Here is a 26,079-nt window from a genome sequence, read left to right on the forward strand (position 1 = left end):
CTTGTCAGGCCATGGGGATTTATCCAACCTTATTTGTTTTAAGACAGCAAGCACCTCCTCCTCTTCAATCTGTATAGATTCCATGACTTCATTGCTTGATTTTTTTATTTCCCTTGACTCTGTGCCATTTTCCTGAGTGAAAACTGATGAAAAGAAACCATTTAAGATCTTCCCCATCTCTTTTGGCGCCATTCATAACTTGACTTTTAATTTTGACAGGAACATACAAACACTGTCCTCTCACAATTTCACTTTGAAGATCTTCCACGTACCTCACACATCTTTGCCCGAAAACAACTTATCCCAATGTACGTAATCTAGATCCTTTCTCATTTCATCAAAATTTGCCTTTCTGCAATTTAGAATCTCAACCTGAGTCCCAGACCTATCCTTCTCCATAATTAAGTTGAAACTAATAGTATTATGGTCATGGGACCAAGAATGTTCCCCTACACATATTTTGTCCCCTGTCTTGACTCATTCCCTAATAGGGAGTCCAGTATTGCACTCTCTCTAGTTGGTACCTCTATATATTGATTTAGAAATCTTTCCTGAACATATTTGACAATCTCCAAGCCATCCAGCCCTTTTACAGTATGGGAGTCCCAGTCAATATTTTGAACGTTAAAATCTCCTACTATCACAATCTTGTGTTTCCTGCAACTGTCTGCTACCTCTACAGATTTTCTCCTCCAATTCTCTTTGACTATTGGGCAGTCCATAATACAACCCTGTTCCTCAGCTCCACCCATATATCCTTAGTAGATGAGCTTTCTGGTCTGTCCTGCCTAAGCACAACAGTGAAATTTTCCCTGACAAGCAATGCCACTCTTCCCCCTTCTCCCCCCCCCCCCCCCCCCCATCACCTTTTCTATCATGTCTGAAGCAACAGAAGCCTGGAACATTTTGCTGCCAGTCCTGCCCATCCTGCAACCCACGTGTCAGTAATGGCCACAATGTCATAATTCCACGTGCTAATCCATGCTCTAAGCACGTCTGCCTTTCCTCCAATACTCATTGCTTTGAAATAGATACACCTATGAATATTTCCACCATGTACAGCCCATTGACTGCTAACATTACATGCAATTTTCCCCTCATTTCCTTTTCCTTCTCCACTTCTCAATCTATTCTGGCACTCTGGTTCCCATTCCCCCTGCAAATCTAGTTTAAACCCTTTGAGCAGCACTAGCAAATCTTTCTGCAAGGTTATTAGTTCCCCTCTAGTTCAGATGCAAACCGCCCGTCGGAACAGGCCCCATCTTCCTGGGAAGAGAGCCCAATGATCCTGAAGCCCTTCCTCCTGCACCACGTCTTTATCCATGTGTTAAGCTGCATTATCTTCCTATTTCTAACCTCACTAGCACATGGCACGAGTAGCAATTGTGAGATCACAACCCTGGAGGTCCTGTCCTTCAACCTAGCGGCTAACTCTCTGAACTCCCTTTGCAGGACCTCATCACCCACCCCACCCACGTCATCGGTCCCTATGTGGACCATGACATCTAGCTGTTCACCCTCCCTCCTGAGAATGCCGTGAACTCGATCTGAGATATCTCGGACTCTGGCACCAGAGAGGCAACATACCATCCGCGATTCTCGATTTCTTCCATAGAACCTCTTATCTGTTCCCTCTAATTATGGAATCCCCTATCACTACAGCTCACCTCTTCTCCTCCTTTCCCTTCTTAGCCACAGGACCAGAGTCCTTGCCAGAGACCTGATCGCCATGGCTTGTCCCTCACAACAGTATCCAAAATTATACACTGTACTTGTTATTGAGGGGAACGGCCAGAGGGGTGCCCTGTTTACTTTCCCTCTCCTGACTCTCACCCCTCTACCCTCCTCCTACCTCCTTAGTGTGATCGCGTCCCTGTAACTCCTGTTTATCACCCCCTCAGCCTCCCAAATGATCCGAAGTTCATTCAAATCCAGCTCCAATTCCTTAAATTCAGTTTATCAGGAGCTGCAGCTGGGTGAAGTGGTTAGGGATACTGCTGGCTTCCCTGACAAGAGGAGAATTCCCCCTGCCTTGGCTGCCAATCCCACTGTCTAAGACTGGAGGAAAAAAATAAATTTTATATATATGATATATAAAACACGCCCTTACCTGTGCCTATCGTCAGAAGAAAATCACCTCCTCCTGCACCATCCTATTTCTAACCTCACTAGCATATGGAGTGGGTAGCAATTCTGAGATCACAAACCTGAGTGATTTACACCTTACCTGTGCCTACCTGCTGAATCATTTTTGTTCTTCGAATACGGTGCCCCTTTCTTAGTTCATCTCCTGCATCACCACTTCAGCCTCTTCTCGCCGAAGCCTCATGAGTCAAATCCTTTCCACTCTGACTCAGCCCACACCAGCAATGACTGCTCCGCTACACAGTCCCTCGCTTTTAAATTTTAAATTTAGACATACAGCACAGTAATGAGCCATTTCAACCCATGAGTCTGTGATGTCCAATTTACACCCCATTAACCTACAACCCCGGTACGACGGTGGGAGAAAACCAGAGCCCCCAGAGAAAATCCACGCAGACACAAGGAGAATGGACATATTCCTTACAGACAGTGCAGGATTCGAACCCAAGTCCATTCGCTGCTCAATGTTTGGGTCACCTAACCTCCATTGCTCTTCATCTGTTGATGCTTGTTGTTGGGAGGATTTTTTTGCAACAAAATGATTATTCCTAACAGTTAGAGCCTTTTTTGGGTTATTCTGTGTTTTGGTCTTTCATTGCAACAGTTAGTGTGTCAGCTTAATATCTTGTTTCTTCATTGAAGAAACATTGGTCTCTTGTATGTTCTTTTTACTTATCCTAATTAAGTCTTTCTAATATGCACATGAATTTGTGTATGGCAGAAAATATTAATACTCTTTTGCTTAGTGTGGCTGAGAGAAGAAAAACAAAAGAATAAGCATAGATATCATGTATCTGAAATGTCCTCTTTCAGAATACGTGGCTTCCTGCCATCAACTCAGCTGTTACTCACGTCTCCTCTATTTCCAGTACATCTACAATCGCTCCCTTCATCTCTCGATACAACAAGGACAGGATTCCCACCAGCCTCTGTATCCAACATATTCTCCGCAATTTCCACCACCGACAACATGACTCCACCACCTGACATATCTTCCCCCCTGCTTTCTGCATGGATCGCTCCCTCTGGGTCTGCTTTATCCACTCATCTCTTCCCACTAACTTCCCCCCTTGGTACCTGCCCCTGTGACTGCAGAAAATGCCCACACCTCCTTCCTCATAGACCTTCCAAGTGAAGCAACACTTCACTTGAATCTGCAGGGATCATCTACAGCCTCTAGTGCTCCCATTGTGGCCTCCTCTACATCAGAGAGACTGGATGCAAACTGGGAGATCATTTCATTGAGCACCTTCACTCTGCCACTGCAATAATGGGAACATCCCAGTAGCCAACCATTTATTCATACCCCATTCCCATGCTATATCCATGGCCTCGTGCATTGCCAGACTGAGGCCACCTGCAAATTGGAGCAACACATAAATAATATTCCATCTCTCCTCCAGCTCTCATCTCCCTTTCCTCTCCATTCAGATGCCCACCCCCTCCCCATTACTTCTCAGCTCTTTTCTCTTCTGCCCCCCACCTATAATATCTTGCCTGTTGGCCTGTGCTGCCTCCCACCCCACCCCTTCTCATCACCCCACTTTTTTTAGGCATTTGCCTGCTTTTTTCCCCATTGACGAAGTGCTCTCACTGAATTTTATACTATAGAGCTGCTAAGTTTCTCCAGCTTCTGTTTAACTGGATATCATATCATTTTGAGTTAAAATGTTTTTATTCTATTTTTAAAAAACAGCTGTGGGGGTGTATAGAACTTGCAGGCAAAGAGGAAGTTTTTCAGGATTAAAGATGCATCATATGGTGCAGGTATTAAGGGTCACTGATTTGGAATTTGCTATGTTATTTGCTTGGTGCAATAATCCTGGAACCCATTGTCCAATTTCTCTACAAAAAATTGTTTGGGAATGCAGAACTTTAGTAGTGTCTCGGGAGAAAATAACTCCTTTTGCACAGGCATATAAACTTTCCAAATTTGCTGGAACTGAAGTTCACTGTCAAACAAATATCAGATTGGTGGGGTGCGGGGGGTGGGGCGGGCGCCATGGTGTAGAAGAAAGACGTGTGTTCCACCTATCCCCAGCTGGATCATTAAATACCCGGTTTTTAAAAAAACATAAAAGTGGTTAAAATAATATTTACAGTTATTTAAATAACAGTGATTTATGATGGCATCCAATGTGAAATAATTTAAACCTCAGCTTCAGAAAAAAACTACCATGCAGAAGAATTGAGGCCTACCTGCATAGCTGAATCCACGGAGTCGTCGTCGGGAGTCTCCAAGCCTCAGAGGACTCCAGCCCGTTCGAGTCTGACTCCGGCGCCGATCCTGCCTCCGCAAGATGGCGCTGACACATTGGTGAGCTTGGCCATTGCCGACCCGCATTCACGTGAAGTTGTGCACGCAGACGACATGGCCGGTAAGGGGACCCGCCCCGCGACCTCGCTGGGCGGCCCAGTGATGCGCAGTGTAGCGTCGGAGGACGCTCCTGCGCATCCGACGGCTTTGCCTGGCCTGCGTGGGGCATCGCGGGTCCAAGAACTGCTGGATAAAGTGTGGGCTGTGGGGGAGCCCGAACGCCAGCATCTCAAAGGGGTCGGGGTGCTGGCGTCGGGTGTCCAGACCCACAGCAGTTCAGCCAAAGGGCCTACGATGGCTGAGGAAGAAGAGGAACTTACCTTATTGGAATTTGTACAGGAGGAGGAGCTTGCAGTTAAAGGAGGTGGATCTCAAAAAGTGGAAGTGGAATCTGGAATGGATTCCAAGGGCCTGATAATCTACATCCAAGGGTACTTAAAGAAGTGGACATTCAGATAGCAGATGCTTTAAGAATTATTTTCCAGAACTCAATAGACTCAGGATCAGTACCCATGGATTGGAGGGTAGCTAATGTTACCCCACTATTTAAAAAGGGGGTAGAGAAAAAGCAGGGAATTATAGGCCAGTGAGCCTTACATCAGTAGTGGGCAAAATGATGGAATCCGTTATTAAGGAAGTAATAGCGGAGCATATGACGAGCAGAGAAGGGATCGGACAGAGTCAACATGGACTTACAAAAGGTAAATCGTGCTTGACAAATCTATTGGAATTCTTTGAGATGGTGACAGGTAAAATAGATGGGGGAGAACCAGTGGATGTGGTGTACCTGGATTTCCAAAAGGCCTTCGATAAGGCCTACATAAACGACTGGCATGCAGAATCAAGGCTCATGGGATTGGGGGGAAGGTATTGATGTAGATTGAGAACTGGCTGGCAGATAGAAGACAGAGAGTTGGGATAAATGGCTCATTTTCTGAGTGGCAGGCGGTGACCAGTGGGGTGCCAAAGGGATCTGTACTGGGACCCCAGCTGTTCACAATTTACATTAATGATCTAGATGAGGGGATTGGATGTAATATCTCCAAATTTGCAGACGACACTAAGCTAGGAGGGGTTGTGTGCACTGAAGAGAGGGGTCAGGAAGCTCCAGTGTGATTTGGATAAATTGAGGGACTGGGCAGATACATGGCAAATGCACTACAATGTGGATAAATGTGAGGTTATCCACTTTGATAATACAAACCGGAGGGCAGATTACTATTTGAATGGCAATAGATTGGGAGATGGGGAAGTGCAGAGAGACCTAAGGGTTCTTGTGCACCAGTCACTGAAGGCGAGCATGCAGGTACAGCAGGTAGTTAAAAAGGCAAATGGTATGGTGGCCTTCATATCAAGAGGGTTTGAGTATAGGAATAAGGATACCTTACTCCAGCTGTACAGAGCCTTGGTGAGACCACACCTGGACTATTGTGTGCAGATTTGGTCACCTTATCTAAGGAAGGATGTTCTTGCAGTGGAGGGAGTGTAGAGGCGATTCACCAGGCTGATACCTGGAATGGCAGGAATAACTTATGAGGAAAGATTGCACAATTTGGGATTGTACTCGCTGGAGTTTAGAAGATTGAGAGGGGATCTCATAGAGACATATAAAATTCTGGCAGGACTGGACAGAATGGATGCGGAAGGGATGTTTCCAATGGTGGGGGTGTCCAGAAGCCGGGGCCATGGTTCGAGGATAATAGGCAAAGCATTTAGAACCGAGATGAGGAGGAATTTCTTTACCCAGAGGGTGGTGAATCTGTGGAATTCATTGCCACAGAGAGCAGTAGAGGCAGGTTCATTGAATATATTTAAGAGGGAATTAAATCTATTTCTTCAGTATAAGGGAATTAGGGGTTACGGAGAGAAGGCGGGGACGGGGTACTGAACTTTAAGATCAGCCATGATCTCATTGAATGGCGGAGCAGGCTCAAAGGGCCGAATGACCTACTCCTGCTCCTATCTTCTATGTTTCTATGTTTACTGTTTTGGAAGGGATTGCTTGTCAAATACATAATATGTCAAAACAAATATCAACTCAAATGAATGGAGATGAAAATAAAAATGAATACCTTGTGTGATGAAATGTCAACTGTGAAACAGGAAATGACTGTAGTTAAAAGTGATATTAATAGATGTATAAAATCAGTTGATTTTATAAAGTGCAAGATAACTTTAAGAAAATTGAAACATCCTTTTCTGAGTGTCAAACTCAGGTAGAACGTAATAGAGAAAAAATGGAAAAAGTGGAAGGTTCTTTTGTAGATTGGGGGATTCAAAAAAGAGATTTAATGAAGGAGATTGATTCGTTGGAAAATCAAGGTCGAAGGAATAATGTGAAAATAGTTGGTCTTCCAGAGGACATTGAAGGTGGCTGACCCAATAAAAAATTTTAAGCACTGGATCCCAGAGGTGCTGGATAAAGAGCTTTTTCCTGAAGATTTGGAACTGGATAGGGCTCACAGAGCTCTTGAGAAGAAAACCACTGCCAGGACAAACACCGAGAGCAGTCTTGGTTCGTTGTTTAAAATATCAAGATAGAGAAATGATTTTACGTATGGCAGTCCAGAAAGCACAGCAGAATCGATCTCCATTAATGGTTCAAAATAACAGAGTGTTCTTTTATGCCGATTTGAGCCAAGAGGTTATTAGAAAATGACGAGAATTTAATACGGATAAAGATGTTTTGTGACGAAATGGCTACAAGTTTGCTTTTCGTTATCCTGCAATTTTGAAGGCTTTCTATGGAAGTTTTCAATCTCAATTCTTTGAGTATGATCATGATGCTTTGGTTTTTGCTAATGCTTTGCCGGAATTGCGAAGAAATGGGTGTTCTCCTCCGTTGTCTCCTAAGAGGATGGGAAATGGAAATGGACATGGGAATGGAAAGAAAGAAGAGTTGACACAAAGTCTTCTTGATGTTGAAGATCCGGAGCAGTCGTTGGGCTTGTAATCATTGGGCTGAATATATGGACTATATTGTGTTTGATTAAATAATAAATATGTATCTGGCTGGGGTGGGGTGGATGACACTGAAAACTTTGATAGTCATCTGCCGCTAGTGGGTTTACCACACCCAAATTTTTAAGGTATTACTACCTTTGGGTGGTTTATTTTTGTATTTTTCTGTTATTTTTAAATTTTTTTTAGGGTTTTTTTTTCTTGGAAGAATTATAGAAGGGAGCATTATTTTATAGTGTGTAAATATATTAGTAGTTAAAAAATATCTAAATTGAATTTTGCCACTTTTAATATTCAGGGGTTAAATAATCCAATTAAGAGAAAGAGAACATTGGCTTATATTAAAAAAAATGAAAATTGATATTGCTTTATTACAAGAAACACATTTGACTGAAAAAGACATTTGAAATTGAAAAGAGATTGGGTTGGTCATGTTTTTTTTTCTTTTAATTCTAAGGCAAGAGGAGCAGTGATATTGATTCATAAAAATTTACCATTTGAATTGGAATCCAGAGGGGTTTGCTGGCAGAGTATTAAGAGTGAACTGTAAAATTTTTGCTGAATCTTGGACTCTGTCAAATCTTTATGGTGTATTTCAGAAGCTTTTTTATTGTTAACTCAAGCTAATGAAAATGTTTTATTTGGTGGTGATTTTAACTGTGTTTTGGACCCTTTATTGGATATAAATCTAAAAAGTATAAGGAAGTCAAAGATGGCAACACAAATTAATGCATTAATGAAAGATTTAAATTTGGTGGATATTTGGAGAATAGTTAATCCTACAGAGAAAGATTTCTCTTTTTATTCTTCATGACATGATTTGTTTTCTAGAATTGATTTATTTTTGGTATCTATCAGCACATTTACAAGGTAGAGTATTATGAGCTGAATATAAAAGTATATCAGATCATTCATTATTACTTTTTTCTTGTGAAAGTTCTGAGGTAGTATGTCCATCGATTAGATGGAGGTTTAGTGCAATGTTATTGAAAAAAACAGTTTGTTACTTTTGTTAAAGAACATATCTCTTTATTTTTGACTGAGAATGTTAAGTCTATGGATAGTCATTTTGTAATATGGGATGCTTTAAAAGCTTATTTGAGGGGGAAGATTATTAGTTATTCTATGAAAGTTAAGAAACAATACATGGTAGAAAGTTTAAAGTTAGAAAATAAGATTGCTGAGTTAGAGAAAGATTTTCAGAAAGATGTAACAGAAGATAAAAAAAAGTTGCATTAGCAAGATTGAAATTACGTTATAATACTTTACAAACTTATCAGTTTGAGTGCTTAATTAATCAATGTAAACAACGTTATTATGAGTTGGGGAAAGAGCTCGTAAGGTACTTGCTTGGCAATTGAAAGCTGAACAGACATCTTGGATTATTAATGCTGTTAAGAAGAATTCAAAAGTTACATAAACCTCAGGAAATTAATGACCAGTTTTATTCATTTTATTTAAAATTATCTACTTCTGAGGGGAAACAGGATAATGGTTCTATTGACTCTTACTTAAATTAAAGTTACTAGATGTTAGATGGAAATGAGATTCAGGAATTGGAATCTTCATTTATGGATTTTGTAATTAAGGAAGCTATTCAGGAGATGCCTAATGGAAAGTCCCCAAGGGATGATGGATTCCCTGTGGAATTTTATAAATTTTTTTATGATGATCTTTCTACTGTATTTGGAGAAGTGTTGAATCAAGTTACTGAAGATCAGAAGTTACCAGAATCATACTCAAGTGCTCTAATAACTGTAATTCCAAAAAAAGATAGAGATCCATTAAAAGTGTGTTCATATAGACCTATTTCTTTATTCGATGCTGTCGACCTCTGCCATCTCGAGTACTTCGACGTTAGGGGTGTAAGCGCTCCAATGGATGTTGAGGATGGAGCGGAGACAACGCTGGTGGAAGCGTTCTGCTGAAGATCCAGCTGCGCTGGATGGGTCACGTCTCCAGAATGGAGGACCATCGCCTTCCCAAGATCGTGTTATATGGCGAGCTCTCCACTGGCCACCGTGACAGAGGTGCACCAAAGAAAAGGTACAAGGACTGCCTAAAGAAATCTCTTGGTGCCTGCCACATTGACCACCGCCAGTGGGCTGATAACGCCTCAAACCGTGCATCTTGGCGCCTCACAGTTTGGCGGGCAGCAACCTCCTTTGAAGAAGACCGCAGAGCCCACCTCACTGACAAAAGGTAAAGGAGGAAAAACCCAACACCCAACCCCAACCAACAAATTTTCCCTTGCAACCGCTGCAATCGTGTCTGCCTGTCCCGCATCGGACTTGTCAGCCACAAACGAACCTGCAGCTGACGTGGACTTTTTACCCCCTCCATAAATCTTCGTCCGCGAAGCCAAGCCAAAGAAGATTTCTTTGTTAAACAAAGATCAGATCAAGAGTGATAAAATTATGCTTTCCCAATGCAAGCAGAGGAATGAGTCAATACCGTATACATTCATGTAATTGTCAATACCATTAAAGAAATGCATTCGGGAATCAGTGTGGGAATGTGCTTAGAGCAGAACAGACGTATGCAGAATTTTGTAGAAATAATACTCTGTTATCTACGTGCAAATAAATATATATGCACACACACACACACACACACACACACACACACACACACTCACTCACTCACTCACTCACTCACTCACTCACTCACTCACTCACTCACTCACTCACTCACTCACTCACTCACTCACTCACTCACTCACTCACTCACTCACTCACTCACTCACTCACTCACTCACTCACTCTCACACACACACACACACACACTTCAAATCTCAAATCAACCACATTTCTTTATTGGTTCAAAACATTTTTTAACTGAGTCAGGAATCCACCTGCTTTGGTCACATTGTGTTAAAATTTCTGTGATCTAAGTGTTCAATTGGTAAGCATTGAACAGGTTTTCAAATAGAAATAGGCTGTCCAAGATGGTGATTTACTGGGTTAACTTTGATTTGTTTGTCTTGTTCTGTTTGGAAGAAATATCATTTGTGTAACCTTAGAAAAAAGATCTTGGACATGGTGACTGCATTTTGATGAACTCCTGTTCTGATTAGAAGCATAGAACATTACAGCACTGAAACAGGCCCCCTTCGACCCTTCTCGTCTGTGGCGAACCATTTTTCTTTTGCCTAGTCCCACTGACCTGTACCCAATCTATAGCCCACCATACCTCTCTCAATAGATTGTGCATTTTTACAGGGCTGCATACTATTAATGTACTGTGCTGAACACAAAGCAGTAATCTAGTTTGTATTAAATGTCCATGTTGCAGAATAATTTAGTATGTATGTCCTTTATTTCCTTTGTAGTCAGTTTCCACACTTCAATCATCCCAGTGGCAAGAAAACCAATAAAACACAAAGCACTACCATATTTTCATTCATATAATGTGTACACGCATATAATATGCAGAAAATTATGAAATGAGTAAAAATATTTTTGAATAACACACACACACACACACACACATATACTGCGCAGGTGTAGTATTCTACATTCTGACTCACAAGAGTAATTTGCTTTTACTTGGGACATGAGACAAAACACATTCCAGAGTCCTACTATCTGCCACAGTTACTCTCCTGTGTTTTACACCCATTCAACTTCCCCCAGAGGTGTCAATCTCCCATTATATGGATGATATCCTCCTGCAACACATTAAAAAGCTTTGGAGAGGAATTAATTAAATAGATTGAAGACAGGCTTCAGAGTTAAGCAAGATTTTAAATCTGTCATGATTTTAAAAGCCTTTCTTTAAAATAAACTTTATCTTATTAAAAGTAGTGTGCAATTGAGAAATTTATGGTTTGATTTGATGTAATGAGAATAATTAAACTGATGCCATAGGGCAGAATCATCTTAATGTCTCAGATCAGAGGCATTTAATATGTTAATCTCCTCCCTCAGGGAATGGGTCTTGGCAATTAACATTAGTCCTTTTCATAAAATCAAAAAGCCCAAGTGTAAAGGCAGAGATTCTCTGCCCTTACGTCGGGAGACTTACCTCCATGAATGCACCCTTGCTGGCTCCAAGGCACTGACTGCAATCCCTCTCGGGGGGGGTGGGGGGAAGGGTCAGTGGCGGAGTGCAGCACTCCGTCACCCAGCATCTCTGCTCTCTCTCCCACTCACTTATCCCTCACCCTCCATGAACTCCTCAGGGCAAGGGCGGCTGATGCAGGCTGTGACAGCCCCACTGGCCACTCCGTCACCTGACCGAGCCACTTGAGCCTTCAGGGCAGCTCATCAGTGCCAGCCGCTCAATATGTGGCAAACCAATGGCTGGTTTCCCTACCCATAATCCCCACACAGCTGGAACTGTTCTGGGAAATACAGAGAGGTACCAGCTCCATGAGGGATTATGGATAGGGATGACAGCCATTGCTCTGCCACGTATTTATGATGGGCGGTGCCACGGCAATAGTTGTCCTGCCTAAAGTGGCTCCGGACAATGCTTCGAGACGCCAATCTGCATAAAAGCAGCACTGGAGCAGCCTTTTAGTTTTAGGTAAGTTTAAAATTTTTATCCACATCTGCAGCCAGCCTCTAAGCGGAGGCCCAGCATGAAAACACCTATTGATAAGGTGCAGACCCCTAGCCAGAATATCCTGTTTCTTGGAATACCATGGCATTCAGGGCAAGGAGATAGTTCCAAGATCAAAATTTTGTACTTTGCTATTTTGTATGTACCCAATTCCCACGATATAAATTGTGCACGTTCTTTCATTGCTGCTGTTAGATTCCCACGCCCACTGTAAATTGCCAATGTCACTTTCCCATGCCCGCTATAATTTGTGCATGTTGTTTCAATGTGTAAAAGTATTCTTGTAGAGCGTGCACACACATATAATGCACATGGGGATTTGTAAAAAATGCATGTAACTCATGTGTTATATGCATAAAAATGCAGTTTTGCTGAATGTTTCTGCCCTGATTATGCAAAATAACTTAACAAAGATTAATAAATGTTTTCCTGTGGCTTTTCTAACTTAAGAGGCCCATGTATTGAATTGTCATCCCCTTCTGGAGATTTGCTGCTGGATTAAATGCTTCTTTCTCCCCAGCAGCTCGTGCTTGAATGTTTGCAACAAATCTGTTGGCTGCATTTCAACATTGACTAGTCTGCTCTGATAGCAGCGTCTGCAGTGCACTTCTCAGTAATTTCTCCAAATGTAATTTTTAAAATGTTCCTAGTTGGGTAGAATATGATTGTTTCATGTAGCATGAAGTTACTGAGCCTAAACTTGGCAGAAGGACAAAATCAGCCAGCCCCAGGGGAAGCTTTGGCAGCCATGTTGTAATGCTTTTAAGACCAGTTCAGGGAGAAATTAGCTTTAATTCAAGGTTACTGTTTGGAGGGAACCACACCTAAAAGAACCAGCTGCTTCTAGAATCATATGTATTCCTTAATCTACTGTCATTGCCCAGTATTAGTTAACACATGGGAATATATTTTGATGAATTACTCCTTTGCTTATCTGCAAAATGGTAACAGCTGGATCATATGTCCTCCCAAATGCAACTCCTAGAAGGCAGTTTCATTGAATAATTTGCTACATGGTGTCAGAACAGATTGGTCCACGATATAACCATATAACCATTTACGGAGCGGAAACAGGCCATGTCGGCCTTTCGAGTCCGCACCGGTTCACTAGAACAGCTCCACTAGCTCAAACCTCCCGCTCTCTGCCAATAACCCTCCAATCCCCTCACCTCCATGTATACATCCAACCTTTTCTTAAATGGCAGAAGGGACCCTGCCGCAACTATCTCATTCGGAAGCTCATTCCCAACACAAAACAAATAAATTCTTGGCATACAAAGTACCAACTTTACCTTCTTGATTATTCATGGCTGGGTCTTGTAGTATTAACTGATTGGTAATATATCTTTAAGACTAATGTTAAGGAAATGTGCTTTGCTAGTTAAACTTCATAAAATTAAATAGATTTAATGTTGATTTTGAGCTTGCTGTCTTTGGTTTTAATGTCTTGAAAATATATTTTTGCAACATCAAATGTCTGTCCCCAGACAGTCACCAATTAAATGCCTAATCTGATATGTAAAATATCCAGCATAATATTCTGAAATTTGCCATACTTAGAGACATCAATCACATGTTTGAAAATTTATTTTAACAATCACCAGATCAGGGGTGATCTTTCTTTTGGTAAATGCCACATACAATAAACCAGTTGTTTGAGAGCTGCAAGACATTTTTTTAAAAATTACATACATGGTTTTACTCTTACATGCACATTTTGATGCAAAAATATATAAATATTAGGAAATCATGTTTGGAATAAATATTTATTCATGTATGTAGTTTTAAAACACTAATTTGTCTTAATTTCAATAATCAAAATGTACATAACATATACTCGTGTAATAGTTAAATTTTGAGGACCAATTTTGAGAGTAAAATTTAGGGGGTCGATTATTACATACATCTTTTGACTGTGGTAAGTACCTGAGTTGTTCGTGGCGTCAGGAACTCATGGGTAGCTGGAAAGAATCAGGTGGTAATTCCGCGTTCGAGATGTTGGGAGCTCCAATGGGTGGATGGGCAGCCAGCCACAATCGCATCATCGGAGCTTGGATGGGTGGGCAGTCAGGGTATTGGGACCTCGGGTGGGAGGGCAGCCAGGCCATTGGGAGCTTGGATGGATGGGCGGCCGGAGCATCAGGTGGTTGGATGGGTGGGCTGCCGAGATATCTGGAGCTTGGATGGGTGGGCCGTTGGGGTGTCGGAAGCTTGCATAGGCAGAAGGCCAGTGCATCAGAAGCTCCAGAGAGAGGGTGTGGTGTCAGAAGCTTGCATGGGCAGAAGGCCAGTGCTTTGGTAATTCAGGAGGGAGAGCAGGGTATTGGGAGTTTGCAAGGGTGGGCAGTTGGGGTGTTAGGAGCTTCAATGGGATGGCAGCTGCTGTGTAGCAGCTTAGATGGACAAGCAGTCGGGGCGTCGGGAGCTCAGATGGATGGGCAGTCGTGGTGCCGGGAACTTGGATGGGAGGGTGGTCAGGGCATTGGGAACTCAGATGGATGAGCGGTCGGGGTGCCAGGAGCGTGGATGGGAGGGTGGCCGGGGCGTCAGGGGCTCAGATGGACAGGCGGTCAGGGCATCAAGCATTTGGATGGGGGCGCAGTCGAGGCATCAGGAGCTCAGATAGATGGCCAGCCGGGGCATTTTCTTCAGTTTTTATTCATGTATGGCTTGCTATAGAACTTGTGTATTGTGTATCCAAACTTTTGTGCTATGCACATTTTTAGCTCCAAACCTGGTGGTTCTGGTGCTGTTTTGTATTCTTGCTTCTATTTTGAAACTGTCAACTTTTTGAACCATAATTTTTATGTAGCTGGCCTGGGGCACTGGACAAAGTGGCGGCTCTCCGTCTACCTTATGGTTCTCTTTTTCTTTGGCTTGGCTTCGCGGACGAAGATTTATGGAGGGGGTAGAAAGTCCACGTCAGCTGCAGGCTCGTTTGTGGCTGACAAGTCCGATGCGGGACAGGCAGACACGGTTGCAGCGGTTGCAGGGGAAAATTGGTTGGTTGGGGTTGGGTGTTGGGTTTTTCCTCTACCTTATGGTACACTAAAGTTAAAGACTTTCATGTATGTTGCATTCTAAATGTAGTATTACATGACAATAACGGAACCTTTCCTTTTATGGCAGCGATTCCTCCTGTCACATAAACACTTTTTGATGCTGGTTATTAGACAGAAATCGGAAACTGGTGACCTGAAATACCTTGTGTTTTCTCTCTCTTTCCCCCCCCCCCCTCCATTTTTCCTACCACCACTTCTTTGCTATGAGATGGGATTTAATGGCTATTTACTATTAATCTCAGCATAGAAAAATGTTTTTTTTATTTTAGTGTAATGCCTGTCTGAAACTCTTTGTTGATTAAAATTTGCATCTTACAAGTTTGATCATTTTATCTGGTGTTTGGTTTCGATATGGTCAGTACTGATGAAATGTTATAGAACTATTTTAATGCTTATGTACATGTATATATCTATCATTGGTACAAAACAGTTGAAGTGAAATGAGCCAGCAATCCATCTACAGAATTTACAAGTAATTATTATTGCCTTTACTGTCCCCAAGCAGTAGGCTAGGCTAGTAGCTGTGAACAAGTATTGTCTGTGGAAATTCAAAATGTATAAATTTTTAATTTAAAAATTTAATTTTTTAATTGTAATTTAAAATTTTTAATTTTGACAAGGTGTGGACGTACAATTCCAATTCCTCCTCATTTCATAATGTAGAACAAAGGTTTACACCAGTATTACTCTCTCTGAAGACCACATTATACCTTTCCTCAATTTTTCTTAATTTAATGTATACTGATCAGTTAACAAATAATTTAATGTTTTGCCAGTAATATACTTTTGCATTTGTACCTGACTTTTACTTATTACCGTTATTTCAAATATTAAGATAGAATTCTCTGGTTGAATTGAATGTTGGAGAGGGATTATGGGTATTAGTGATTACTGCATAATTGATTAAGTATTGTGACAGGATGGAATCATTCCACATATAGCTCTTAAACATCTTTGATTCCACACATTATTCAAATGTGGTTGAAAAATCAGTGTAACAATGTATTTCTGTGAAATGTGCTTGTCCTTGTGGTTCCTTTTATCTTGGTGCATTTCTAGTAGTACCAATTTAACATTCATTGGACATATTTAAATGCTATGGGGGATGCATTGTCTCAAAGCTGTATATACTTATATCAAACAGAAAAGTTGAAGTTGTTATAGGCACCTTCCCATATTCTAAATTTCTAAACAGTTCAGTGAAAATCTAAATACATATGAAAGATTGAATACAGTGACATCAGTTCATTATTGTGACTGAGTGAATGTACAAATGAGATTCTTGTTCATGTTTTACAGATCTAAACCACAGTAGTTTGGGATCGCATTATGAAAATTCTCACTGGGGACCTGTCTCGAGCAACAGTGATTCTACTACAAACTGGGATAAAGTTATTGTAGACGGGTCCGACAAAGAAGCCTGGCCTTCAATCACTGGCAGTGACCCAGAGTTAGCTTCAGAATGCATGGATGTTGACTCTACTTCAAGCTCTGGGTCAGAGAAGAATCTCAGTACCATGGCTTCAGGGAGCACAGTTAATGATGGTGATGGCAACAGAACAGGCAGTGGAAATGGTTCTTCAAGTCAGTTTTTGGTTGGAAATGTCAGCAATAATGTAGGAAATGGTAGTATTAATGGGCCTTGGGGAGGACCTCGAGGCTCCTTATCAAGCACATGTCAGGGTTCTGCAGAAAACATGGATGGCAAACCAGAAAACAGCCAAGGTAAACTGAATGCTTGGAGCAGTGTCGGTTCCATTTCCGGTAGGTCATTGAATCAGAATAGTTTGAATCCAAATTCCAATTTAGGTGCCTGGCCTTTGTTGGAAAATGATGGAAATACTGTGCAAGGACCTGTGCCAGGTAGCAATGTTCAACGTAGCACTGTAGGTCAAATGCTGAATAATCAGAGTGTTAACGTGGGACTCTCAGCTCATAGTTCTTGGGGAGGGCTGCAGGAGAATTCCGATGCAGAAGTGAATGGTACAAGGAAGCTTTCATTCGGTGGACAACCTCAAAACCGTAACACTGAAATGAATGGACCAAATAACACTACTAACCCTTTGACCTCTAGCTTACCAAACTCTACTAGTTCGATGCAGACAAATGAACTGCCTAAACATACAGGGCCTGGGGCATGGGGTGTACCCTTAGGAATGAGCACAGTAAATCCATCTCAACTTCAGGCCTCTTCAGTAACAAATGGCACTTCAGTTTCTCAACTTGGCAATGGAGGAATCAGTGAAGGAATGAACAGTGAGTCTTCTGGTACGACTTGGGGTACACCTGGCACTAACTTCTCTGGAGAAAAATGTCCAGGCCCTAGCTGTAATTTGGGGCAAGCTGGTGGTGACACTGTGAATGCAACTCGAGCACAATCTGCTATTAATGGATCTGGAAGTACTGCTTACAAAAATAATGGTGGAAGCAATAGAGGAGGTGTTACATGGGAGTCTGGTGTTATCAACTCCCATAATGTGACCTGGGGAGCAGGGAACAGTTTAGGCTCTGGAGGGACTCGAAAAGTCTGGGGAAACCCAACACCAAATGCAAACACTGGCACTAAGATCTCAAATGGAGAATGGAACAAACTGCCTAACAATCAGCATTCCAGTAATGGTCTAAACGGAAGTGGTAATAGGAAGGGAACAAATGGATGGAAAAGTCTAGATGATGCTCTTTGTGGTCAGAATCAAAATTTTGCATCTCAGCCCAGTGAACAGAACAGCTTATGGGTCAAAACTCCAACATCTGGTACTGCAGACAGTGAAGGGAGCACAGAAAGTACGGGAAGTCGTCATGATAGAATGAGTGTAGGAAGCAATGATGGCAGTAACCGACGAGGTGAAAAAAGAAAACCTGACCACCCAGGAATGGTTCAAAGTATACTGAGTAGAACAGACTTGGACCGCCGTGTCCTTTCCAATACTGGTTGGGGACAGACTCCAATTAAACAGAACACTGCCTGGGATATTGAACCTTCAGCAAAGAGTGATAGAAAAATTGACAATGGGACAGAGGCCTGGGGATGTTGTGTTTCCCAGACTTCAAACTCAGGGGGGTGGGGGGGTGGGCATGGCCCAAACAGTAATGATACCTCATCAGTATCTAGGTGGGGGGATCCAAAGCCTGCTACAGTCTCTTGCAACACGGGGTGGGGAGACACCAAAGGCTCAAGCAGCCAAGGGGGTTGGGAGGACAATTCTGCTGCTACAGGAACGGTCAAGAGCAATCAAACATGGGGAGGTAACAAAGAAGAAAAATTAGCTGCGTGGAATGATGCACAAAAGGTCAAACAGGGATGGTCTGATGGACAGAAATTAAACCAGGGCTGGGGAATGTCCACAGCTGATGGGTGGGGAGAGAATTCAAGGAGCGGCCAGTGGGGGGAGATGCAAAAGTCTGGCAAAGGCACTTGGGTTAATGACAGTGAGAGATCTACGTCAGCATGGAATGAACCTGGGAGGCCAGGAACAGGCCGAGGCACATGGACAAGTGGCAACAATTCAGATTCCAGTAATACTACAGGCTGGGGGGAGCCTACCAATGCTGCTCAGTCCCCTCAGGGCTGGGGGGACCCTACCAAGGCTTCTCGGTCCCCCCAGGGCTGGGGGGAGACTTCCAAACCTGCACAATCCCCCCAGGGCTGGTGTGAACCTACCAAGCCTGCACAGTCTCCCCAGAGCTGGGGGGAGCCCTCCAAGTCTGCTCAGTCCCCCCAAGACTGGAGGGAACCCACCAAGTCAAATAACTCTGCAGAGTGGCACAAGCCACAAGATGGTAATGGTCCTTGGGCCAGTAAACCTGGCCAGGGGTGGCTTAATGGCCCAATGCCAGCATCTTCAAAAGAGGAGGAGCCAACGGGTTGGGAGGAACCTTCTCCGGAGTCTATTCGCCGCAAAATGGAAATCGATGATGGTACCGCTGCCTGGGGGGACCCAAGCAAGTACAACTACAAGAGTGTGAACATGTGGAACAAAAACACGCAGAGCAACAGCACTGGCTCAGAGCAGGTGGCACAAATCGTGTCCTCGCCAACCACACCACAACCCATACCGCAGCACCAACAGCAGCTGTCACAACAAATGCCACCACCAAGTGCCATTCAAAACAAGGAGAATAATGGCCCTGGTAAGTAGCTATATAAATGAAAGAAAAAAAGAGGAAAAGCTGATCTGGTATTTTTGTGCTATACTGTATCTTCTAAAATGTAATTTGTTAGAAGCCACTTTAGTACATGTTGTTTCTGCACATTGTGTATATTTATGCCGTTAGCATTCAGAAATGCTTGAAACATATTTCCAATGTGAGTGGATTCCTTTCAGCTCATTATTTCTGGTATTAGATGATTATATGCAGCTTGTTTTTGGCTGGTTTTGACTTCTAATAGATTGAAGTGGGTTTTAGGAGAGTGTAAATAGACTTTTCAGTAGATTCGATATTAACAAATGTAATAATGTTGGATGTATCAGAATCATTTTTAATTCAGTATAATTTGTCAGCCTGCAATATGGGCAAATAGGACTAAATGCAGTGATATAAAGGGGTTTGTTAATGCTAAATGGGGAGGTTATTGCTTCTTTCAGACTAGTTCATAATTTACTTCTGTTCCTGCATTGTGTGACAACAGTTCTCCCCCTCCCCACCTCTAGTGACATTAGACTGAAAACACCTGATACATTTATTTTCCTTTTATCTCTCACTTTGTGACTCTTCAACACATTTGCTCCCCCTCAAACATGTTACTGATCTTGGCTGGTAGATTTTGGATTATGTGTTAATTTTAAATGGCATTAGCAGTTAACAAACCTTGTTCAAAGATTACATGATAATTTCATTGAGATAAGCAAGTATTGTTCTTGGTCAGGAGATGAACCTGTACATTCACCGGGCAACTCTCAGTTATCTGTTTATCTTGTACTTGGGATTGCCGTAACATTCTTTCTTCTCAAGGTGTGTTTTGATGTTCACAGCAGACTTGAGGCCATCACCTTGCTTTTTGTAAACTTTCAGTTCTCTTTCCTGTCACTTCTTTTACTTCCTCCTCAACTATTCTGTCTTTTTCAAATCTATGTGATGTGTTTTTAAATATCTCATTTTAATTCTCAGTTGTTCCTATTTCTGTGATCTACTATAGCTCGATAACCATCCTTCCTCAAATTCTGCCCTTTTACACGTTCCCTATTTTATTCAATCCACCATTGACTTCAGTTGCCAAGACCTTTGGTTTTATAATTTTATCTCTAAACCATCTCTTCCCATCTAAACACTCCTTAAAAGATAACTATCTATCAACTTGTCAACCACATTAATGGTAATGTGTGAATGAAAACTCTGGTTAAACATAAATTAACAGGCTGTTACATGGCATGGTAGAGAATGGTTACCATTGATAATCAAATGATAAATGGTTTTAATTGTCATGTTCTTCTGGTTGTTCTCAATGTTGAAGTCTGATTATGTATATACCAGTAGAATCGTGCACAAGATTTTGATCATCTACTTTACATGGCATTTTCTGTTGATAGCTCAACTTGTTTCTTTACACTTCTGTTATTAGTTCTGAGTGTGCTCCCCCCCCCCCCACCTTATTTGTCACTGATCCCCGTTAGTTAAAATATTGCTATTCTCTCAAACTGAATATTGGATCCCTCTAACTTCAGTTTGTTTTTCATAGCTTGCCTGGAGTAGCAGCTGCAGACTTGTAACAAATTTGCTACATGTACAAATGAAGGTTTGAACATTTGGTTTCACAGTACTATTAGCAAAACGACTTGAATTTAAGGAAATGTTCCGAAGTGTATTTTGACCTTGGAAGGGGTGCAGCAAAGATCCATCAGAATGGTGCTGAAATGGTTAATTAAAGATAGATTGGACATAGCTGTTATTCTAAAATTTAAACGGAGGCATCAGTCTAATTGAAATGTGTAAATGTTAGAATCTAAAGGAAAGCCATTTCCTCTGATGATGCAAATCCAGAGAAATGACCTTCATTGTGTCTGAAGGCTAAATACTACCTTCAACATTACATCCAAGTGTCTACTCAAAATGTGCAAAGCATCTTCCTTATACTCGTATTTCTTTCCCACCCCTAGTTAACACTGCCACCCAACTCCCAAGTAAAGTAGTTTGGATGGTGGGACATAGAAATTTCCAAATTGAACAACATACTTTTTTGTTTTGTTTGGGTGGGATCCAGGAATATAGAAAAAAGTGGAGAAGTGAAGCAGAACTGCCATGATCGTGGAATGGGGCCAAATTGCTGAATTGCTTCCTTCTTTATTGAAATTTTGAAGTTTGCAGGAGCCATGGATATGAATGTGAAGCCAAGTGTGATGCTTTTTGGTTCTTTCCTCTCTTATTTGATGTGTGCTTTTGATTGTTGGAACTTGGATGTGCTGCACTAGAAGTGGGAGTACAGTTGTTTCCTGGAAACTTAACCATCTATTGTGGGTTAAGTACTGAAACAGGACTGCCTGCTGATCAAGATTCATCCTTGCATATCTTACGCATCAGAAAAAGCCTATTGTCCAGAGCTAGGATTTGGGGAATAGAAGCAAGAGCATCTGAACAGCACTAATGACTCAGTGGTCAAGCAGACCTGAAAAGATCGGAGCTAAATCTGTGGTGGACTTTGAGCTGGCTGATGGCAAGCCAGAGTTTGGTCTCTCTGCCTGGCCTGAGGAGGAGACAGTCACTCTATCTTTCTGCTTCTCGTCACTCAGCAGCCCCTAATTTGCAGGAAAAAAAGATGCTACGTTTTGGATCCCAGGCCACATTTCATTGGTCGTATTTGAAGAGCCCAATTTTAATTGCTGGATTTAGGAGAGAGAATGAGAGCAGTGCTGTTGTATTTTATCACTGCCACACTATAAAGTATTTGTGAAGGGCACGGTACATTTGATATGAGTGATGTGTACATCTTATAACTTTGTTGGAGGATTATTTTTGTGTGTAATTGTATTTAAATTACACAAATACTCACCCTATATCAAGGTGAAAAGTCTCCCACATTTTTGCACCAAATTGGCAGAATGGTTTGTGTTGACAAAGATATTAACTGGATAGTTTTTTGTTTGTGTTTTTGTTTTTAATTTTATCAAATAAAGGCTGGGGAGAATCTTGCACCATTCAGACAAAGCCAGACACCTCGTGGGGAGAACCGCCTGCTCTCAATGTGACTGTGGACAATGGAACGGCGGCCTGGGGGCAACCTCTGGATACAGGAGCCAACTGGAGAGAGCCGGTTAATGACAGTGCTGGTACTTCCGGCTGGGGGAATACCCCTGCTGCACCCCCACCTCCAAATAGAGCTGGTAAATCTTGATGCTTCTAACTTTAACAGGATTATAAAGTTGAATAATGGCTGCAATGCATTTGGGTAATGGGACCCCATCATTAATTTGGTTTATTACACAAGTTTTTTGATAGCATGGTCGGCATAGCGGTTAGCGCAACGCTGTTACACTGCTAGCGATTGGGACCGGACCTGGGTTCAAATCCCGCACTGTCTGTAAGGAGTTCTCCCCATGTCTACATGGGTTTTCCCCGGGGGCTCCAGTTTCCTTCCACCATTCAAATCATATCAAGGGTGTAGGTTAATTGGGTGTAAATTGGGCAGCATGGACTTGTAGGCCAAAATGGCCTGTTACTGTGCTATATGTCTAAATTTTTTAAATTAAAATTTAAATATTCATTAAGTTTCAATGTACACCATCTGGTTCTTTTAACAGCCTTTTTCATAGATTTCAATTAGTATCTATGGGGGTGGGGGTGGAGGAATTGTCAATGTTTCAGGTTGAAACCTTCATGGCTTGTTGAAACTGTTTCCATCCTGTAGATCCCCTTTCCGTAATAGCCCAATATTCTTAGCTAATTCTAAAAGCTTAGGATGGCAGCCATTTGGGGCTGCCATTATTTTGTTTACTGTAATTTCATTATTAGCTTTTGCCATATTTCATCATTAGATTTTGGTAGTCTTCTCTTCTGTAAATATCATAATCTTTCTTCAGCAACTAGGCAATAAGGGATATTAACAGCTCGTCCTACATAACATACCTTGTAATGTTTCAGCATGTCTACCCTTTTCTTATTTTCATTTATCATACAGGTACACGATCCTTTATCCGGACATCTAAAATCCGGAAAGCTCCAAAATCCGGCAAGTGGGGCCTGGCGGTCGGGGGAGGCGGCCGGGGGAGACTGCCAAGGGACCGGCAGTCGGGGGAAGCGGCCAGGCGGTCGAGGGAGGTGGCCGAGCCGCTGGGGAAGAATGTCGGGGGAGGGGTCCGGGAAAGACTGCCGTGCGGTCGGGGGAGGCGGTCAAGAGAGACGGCCGGGTGACTGGAAGGGGGTGGGGGTGGATACAGCAGTACAATTCGGGTGGGCTTTCCGAAATTCGGAACACAAGGGTTCCGGATAAAGAATCGTGTACCTGTATCACAAGTATGTGTTTAACTTCTGAGTGCTTTTATGTGTTCATATAATTGCAAAACAAAAGTTGCTGGATTGGAATCGTTTTCCTCCCTTTTCAAAGTGTTTACTATCTGTTTTGTCACTGGTCTTTGTACACCTGTGAGTTAAAAGGATCAGTGCTTCTTTTTAATCGTTTTATGTTGTTCCTTGCCCCTTTGTTCTCCATTTTATTTGGCATTTATAACTCACCCTTTAAGAAATATAAATTGTTTCAGTAAATTCAGTACCTCCACTTGTTAGCAGATTTACTTAACTTAAATGTATATATTCTCTCTCATCACAAGGGTGTTTTGCCCAAATTTAGATCTTAGCTCTAGCTCTATCAAGCTCACTGCAAAATTTATGACCATGGTACATAAATTATCCCACTATTCAATTGTTACTTCAAAGTACTGAACTCAATGTGCCGAATATATCCTCTTGTAGGTGGTGTCTTACAATAACAAGTTACTTAAGTGATAGCCTTGTGCACATATTTGCCAAATTCACCGAAGATAGGTGTTATAAACAATGTAGATGAGGCTATTAAATTGTAAAGAGAAATGAATAGAAGACCCAATGGGAAAAAGATCCAGCAAATAAATTTCAAAATAGGGAAAATGTCTTTGGACCTTAAAGCAGTGGAGATTCACAAAAGGTTGAAGGGTGTTTTACCAAATTTCAGTGGTTCATATTCAGTCTCCAGTTTTAAAAATTTTCATTTAGAGACATAGCATGGTAACGGGGCTTTTAGCCCTTGAGCCTGCGTCAGTTAAATGCACCCAATTAACCTACCAACCTTGTGCATCTTTGGAACGTGGGAGGAAACTGGAGCACCCAGAGGAACCCTATGCAGATATGGGAAAAGGTACAAACTCTTTACAGATACCACTGGATTTGAACCCCCATCACTGGCGCTGTAACAATGTTGCACTAACCACTATGCTAGCCGTTCTGCCTTTCGTTAAGGAATTTTAAAGATTGGAGGGTATGATATTGCTTCGTGGTTAAAAAGTGATCCAGTCTGCCGGTGAGACTGAGGAACTAACTAATAGAGAATGGTATGGACATTCTCTGAAGCATGCTGAAACACAATAAACATTTAAAAATTCTCAATAAAGTTGTAAAACAACCAAAAAGGCAAATAGAATGCAAGAGAGTAGAAGTTATGCTTCAGCCACACAAAGCCTTTGGAGTAGATATGGACACACTGTGGGAGGGAATTTAGGGAATAGATTCTGAAGATTTACCAGAATAATAGTTGGCATTCATGTGTTAATTTATGAGTGATTGCCAAAACATAATTTTTTCACTTGAATTTATAAAGTTATGGAATAATATGAGTGGCAGTTCCAAGATAATAAGGGGAACTGATGGGGAAGATGGAAACCACACGTTGATTGGACTGCCTAGCACAAGATCATCTGAGATGTCCTTCAAAAAAAATGTGGCTTCCCCTCTACCACCATCAACTCGGCCCTTGCTTGCATTACCTTCCATTACCCAAACATCTGTCCTGGCCCCCTCCACCCCCACACAAAACGGACAGGATTCCCTTTGTCCTCACCTACCACCCACCAACTTCCACATCCAATATATCATCCTCTGCCATTTCCGCCACCTACTGCATGATCCCACCACCAGACACATCTTCCACAGCAACAGCGGGGATCTCCCAGTGCCCACCCATTTCCCTTGCTGACATGTCTATCCATGGTTTTCATGCACTGCCAGACTGAGATTCCCCACAAATTGGGGAATTCCACCTCATATTCCATCTGGGCACCCTTCAAATGGATGGCATTAACATCAACTTCTCCAGTTTCCCTTAGTCTCCATCTCTCCCACTGTCTCCTCCTCTAGCTCTGTCTCTCTTTCCCTTTCGCCTCTGTCTCTTTTCCCCCAGCTCTATACACTCCCAGAGCCACCCAGCTCCCCCCATCAATTCTCACCTTTCCTGTCCTCCTATCCATATCCTTTTGTCTGTTGGCCTGTGCTCCTCCCCCTGCCTTTCATTGCTTCTCCCCAGCCTTTTAATTCAGACACTTGCCTACTTTTTATTCATACCGTGAAGAAGGGATCAGGCCTGAAATGACGATTGAGTATCTTTGCCTCCTATGGACGCTGTGAGACCTGCTGAGTGCCTCCAGCATTTGTGTTTTTAGTAAAAGATGGGAAATACTTCTATGTGCAAAGATTTTAGAAATGTGGTAGAACTCTGCAAATTGTACAAGATTAATATTAATCAAAGTTTAAAAGATTATTGTTATAGCTATATGGGATATGGAGAACAGGAAGGTAATTGGAGTTACCTGAGAAATCAGTAATGATTTTATTGTATGGTGGAACATGCTTGGAACTAACTGGCTTAGTTTTATTTCAGAATTCCCCAGCACTGAACAAAGATTTAGGATGTAGCCAGCTTTAAGCCCCTGCTAATGTGTATTTTTTTAATATGGCATCTTATAAAAATGTAAAGTGTCACTGCTCCCCAGAGAGAAACATCTTTCTCACCTTTCAAGAGAAAGTCGGCAAATGTTATCTTCCTGCTTTTGTTTCTGCTCATGAAAATAA

General features: G+C 42.0%; 1 protein-coding gene across 11 annotated transcripts in view; it reads left to right on the plus strand.

The window, feature by feature from the left end:
• The window catches only part of LOC138747402 (trinucleotide repeat-containing gene 6A protein-like), a 243,894-nt gene that overhangs the window by 171,765 nt on the left and 46,050 nt on the right, over nucleotides 1–26,079 (plus strand). For all 11 annotated transcript variants that reach the window (XM_069906581.1, XM_069906577.1, XM_069906578.1 and 8 more), the window contains 2 exons: nucleotides 16,351–19,182; nucleotides 22,161–22,367. In XM_069906581.1, the coding sequence (XP_069762682.1) occupies nucleotides 16,351–19,182; nucleotides 22,161–22,367 (3,039 nt within the window). The remainder of the gene's footprint in view (nucleotides 1–16,350; nucleotides 19,183–22,160; nucleotides 22,368–26,079) is intronic.

The sequence above is a fragment of the Narcine bancroftii genome, chromosome 12, assembly GCF_036971445.1.
Source record: "Narcine bancroftii isolate sNarBan1 chromosome 12, sNarBan1.hap1, whole genome shotgun sequence".
NCBI classification, from domain to species: domain Eukaryota; kingdom Metazoa; phylum Chordata; class Chondrichthyes; order Torpediniformes; family Narcinidae; genus Narcine; species Narcine bancroftii.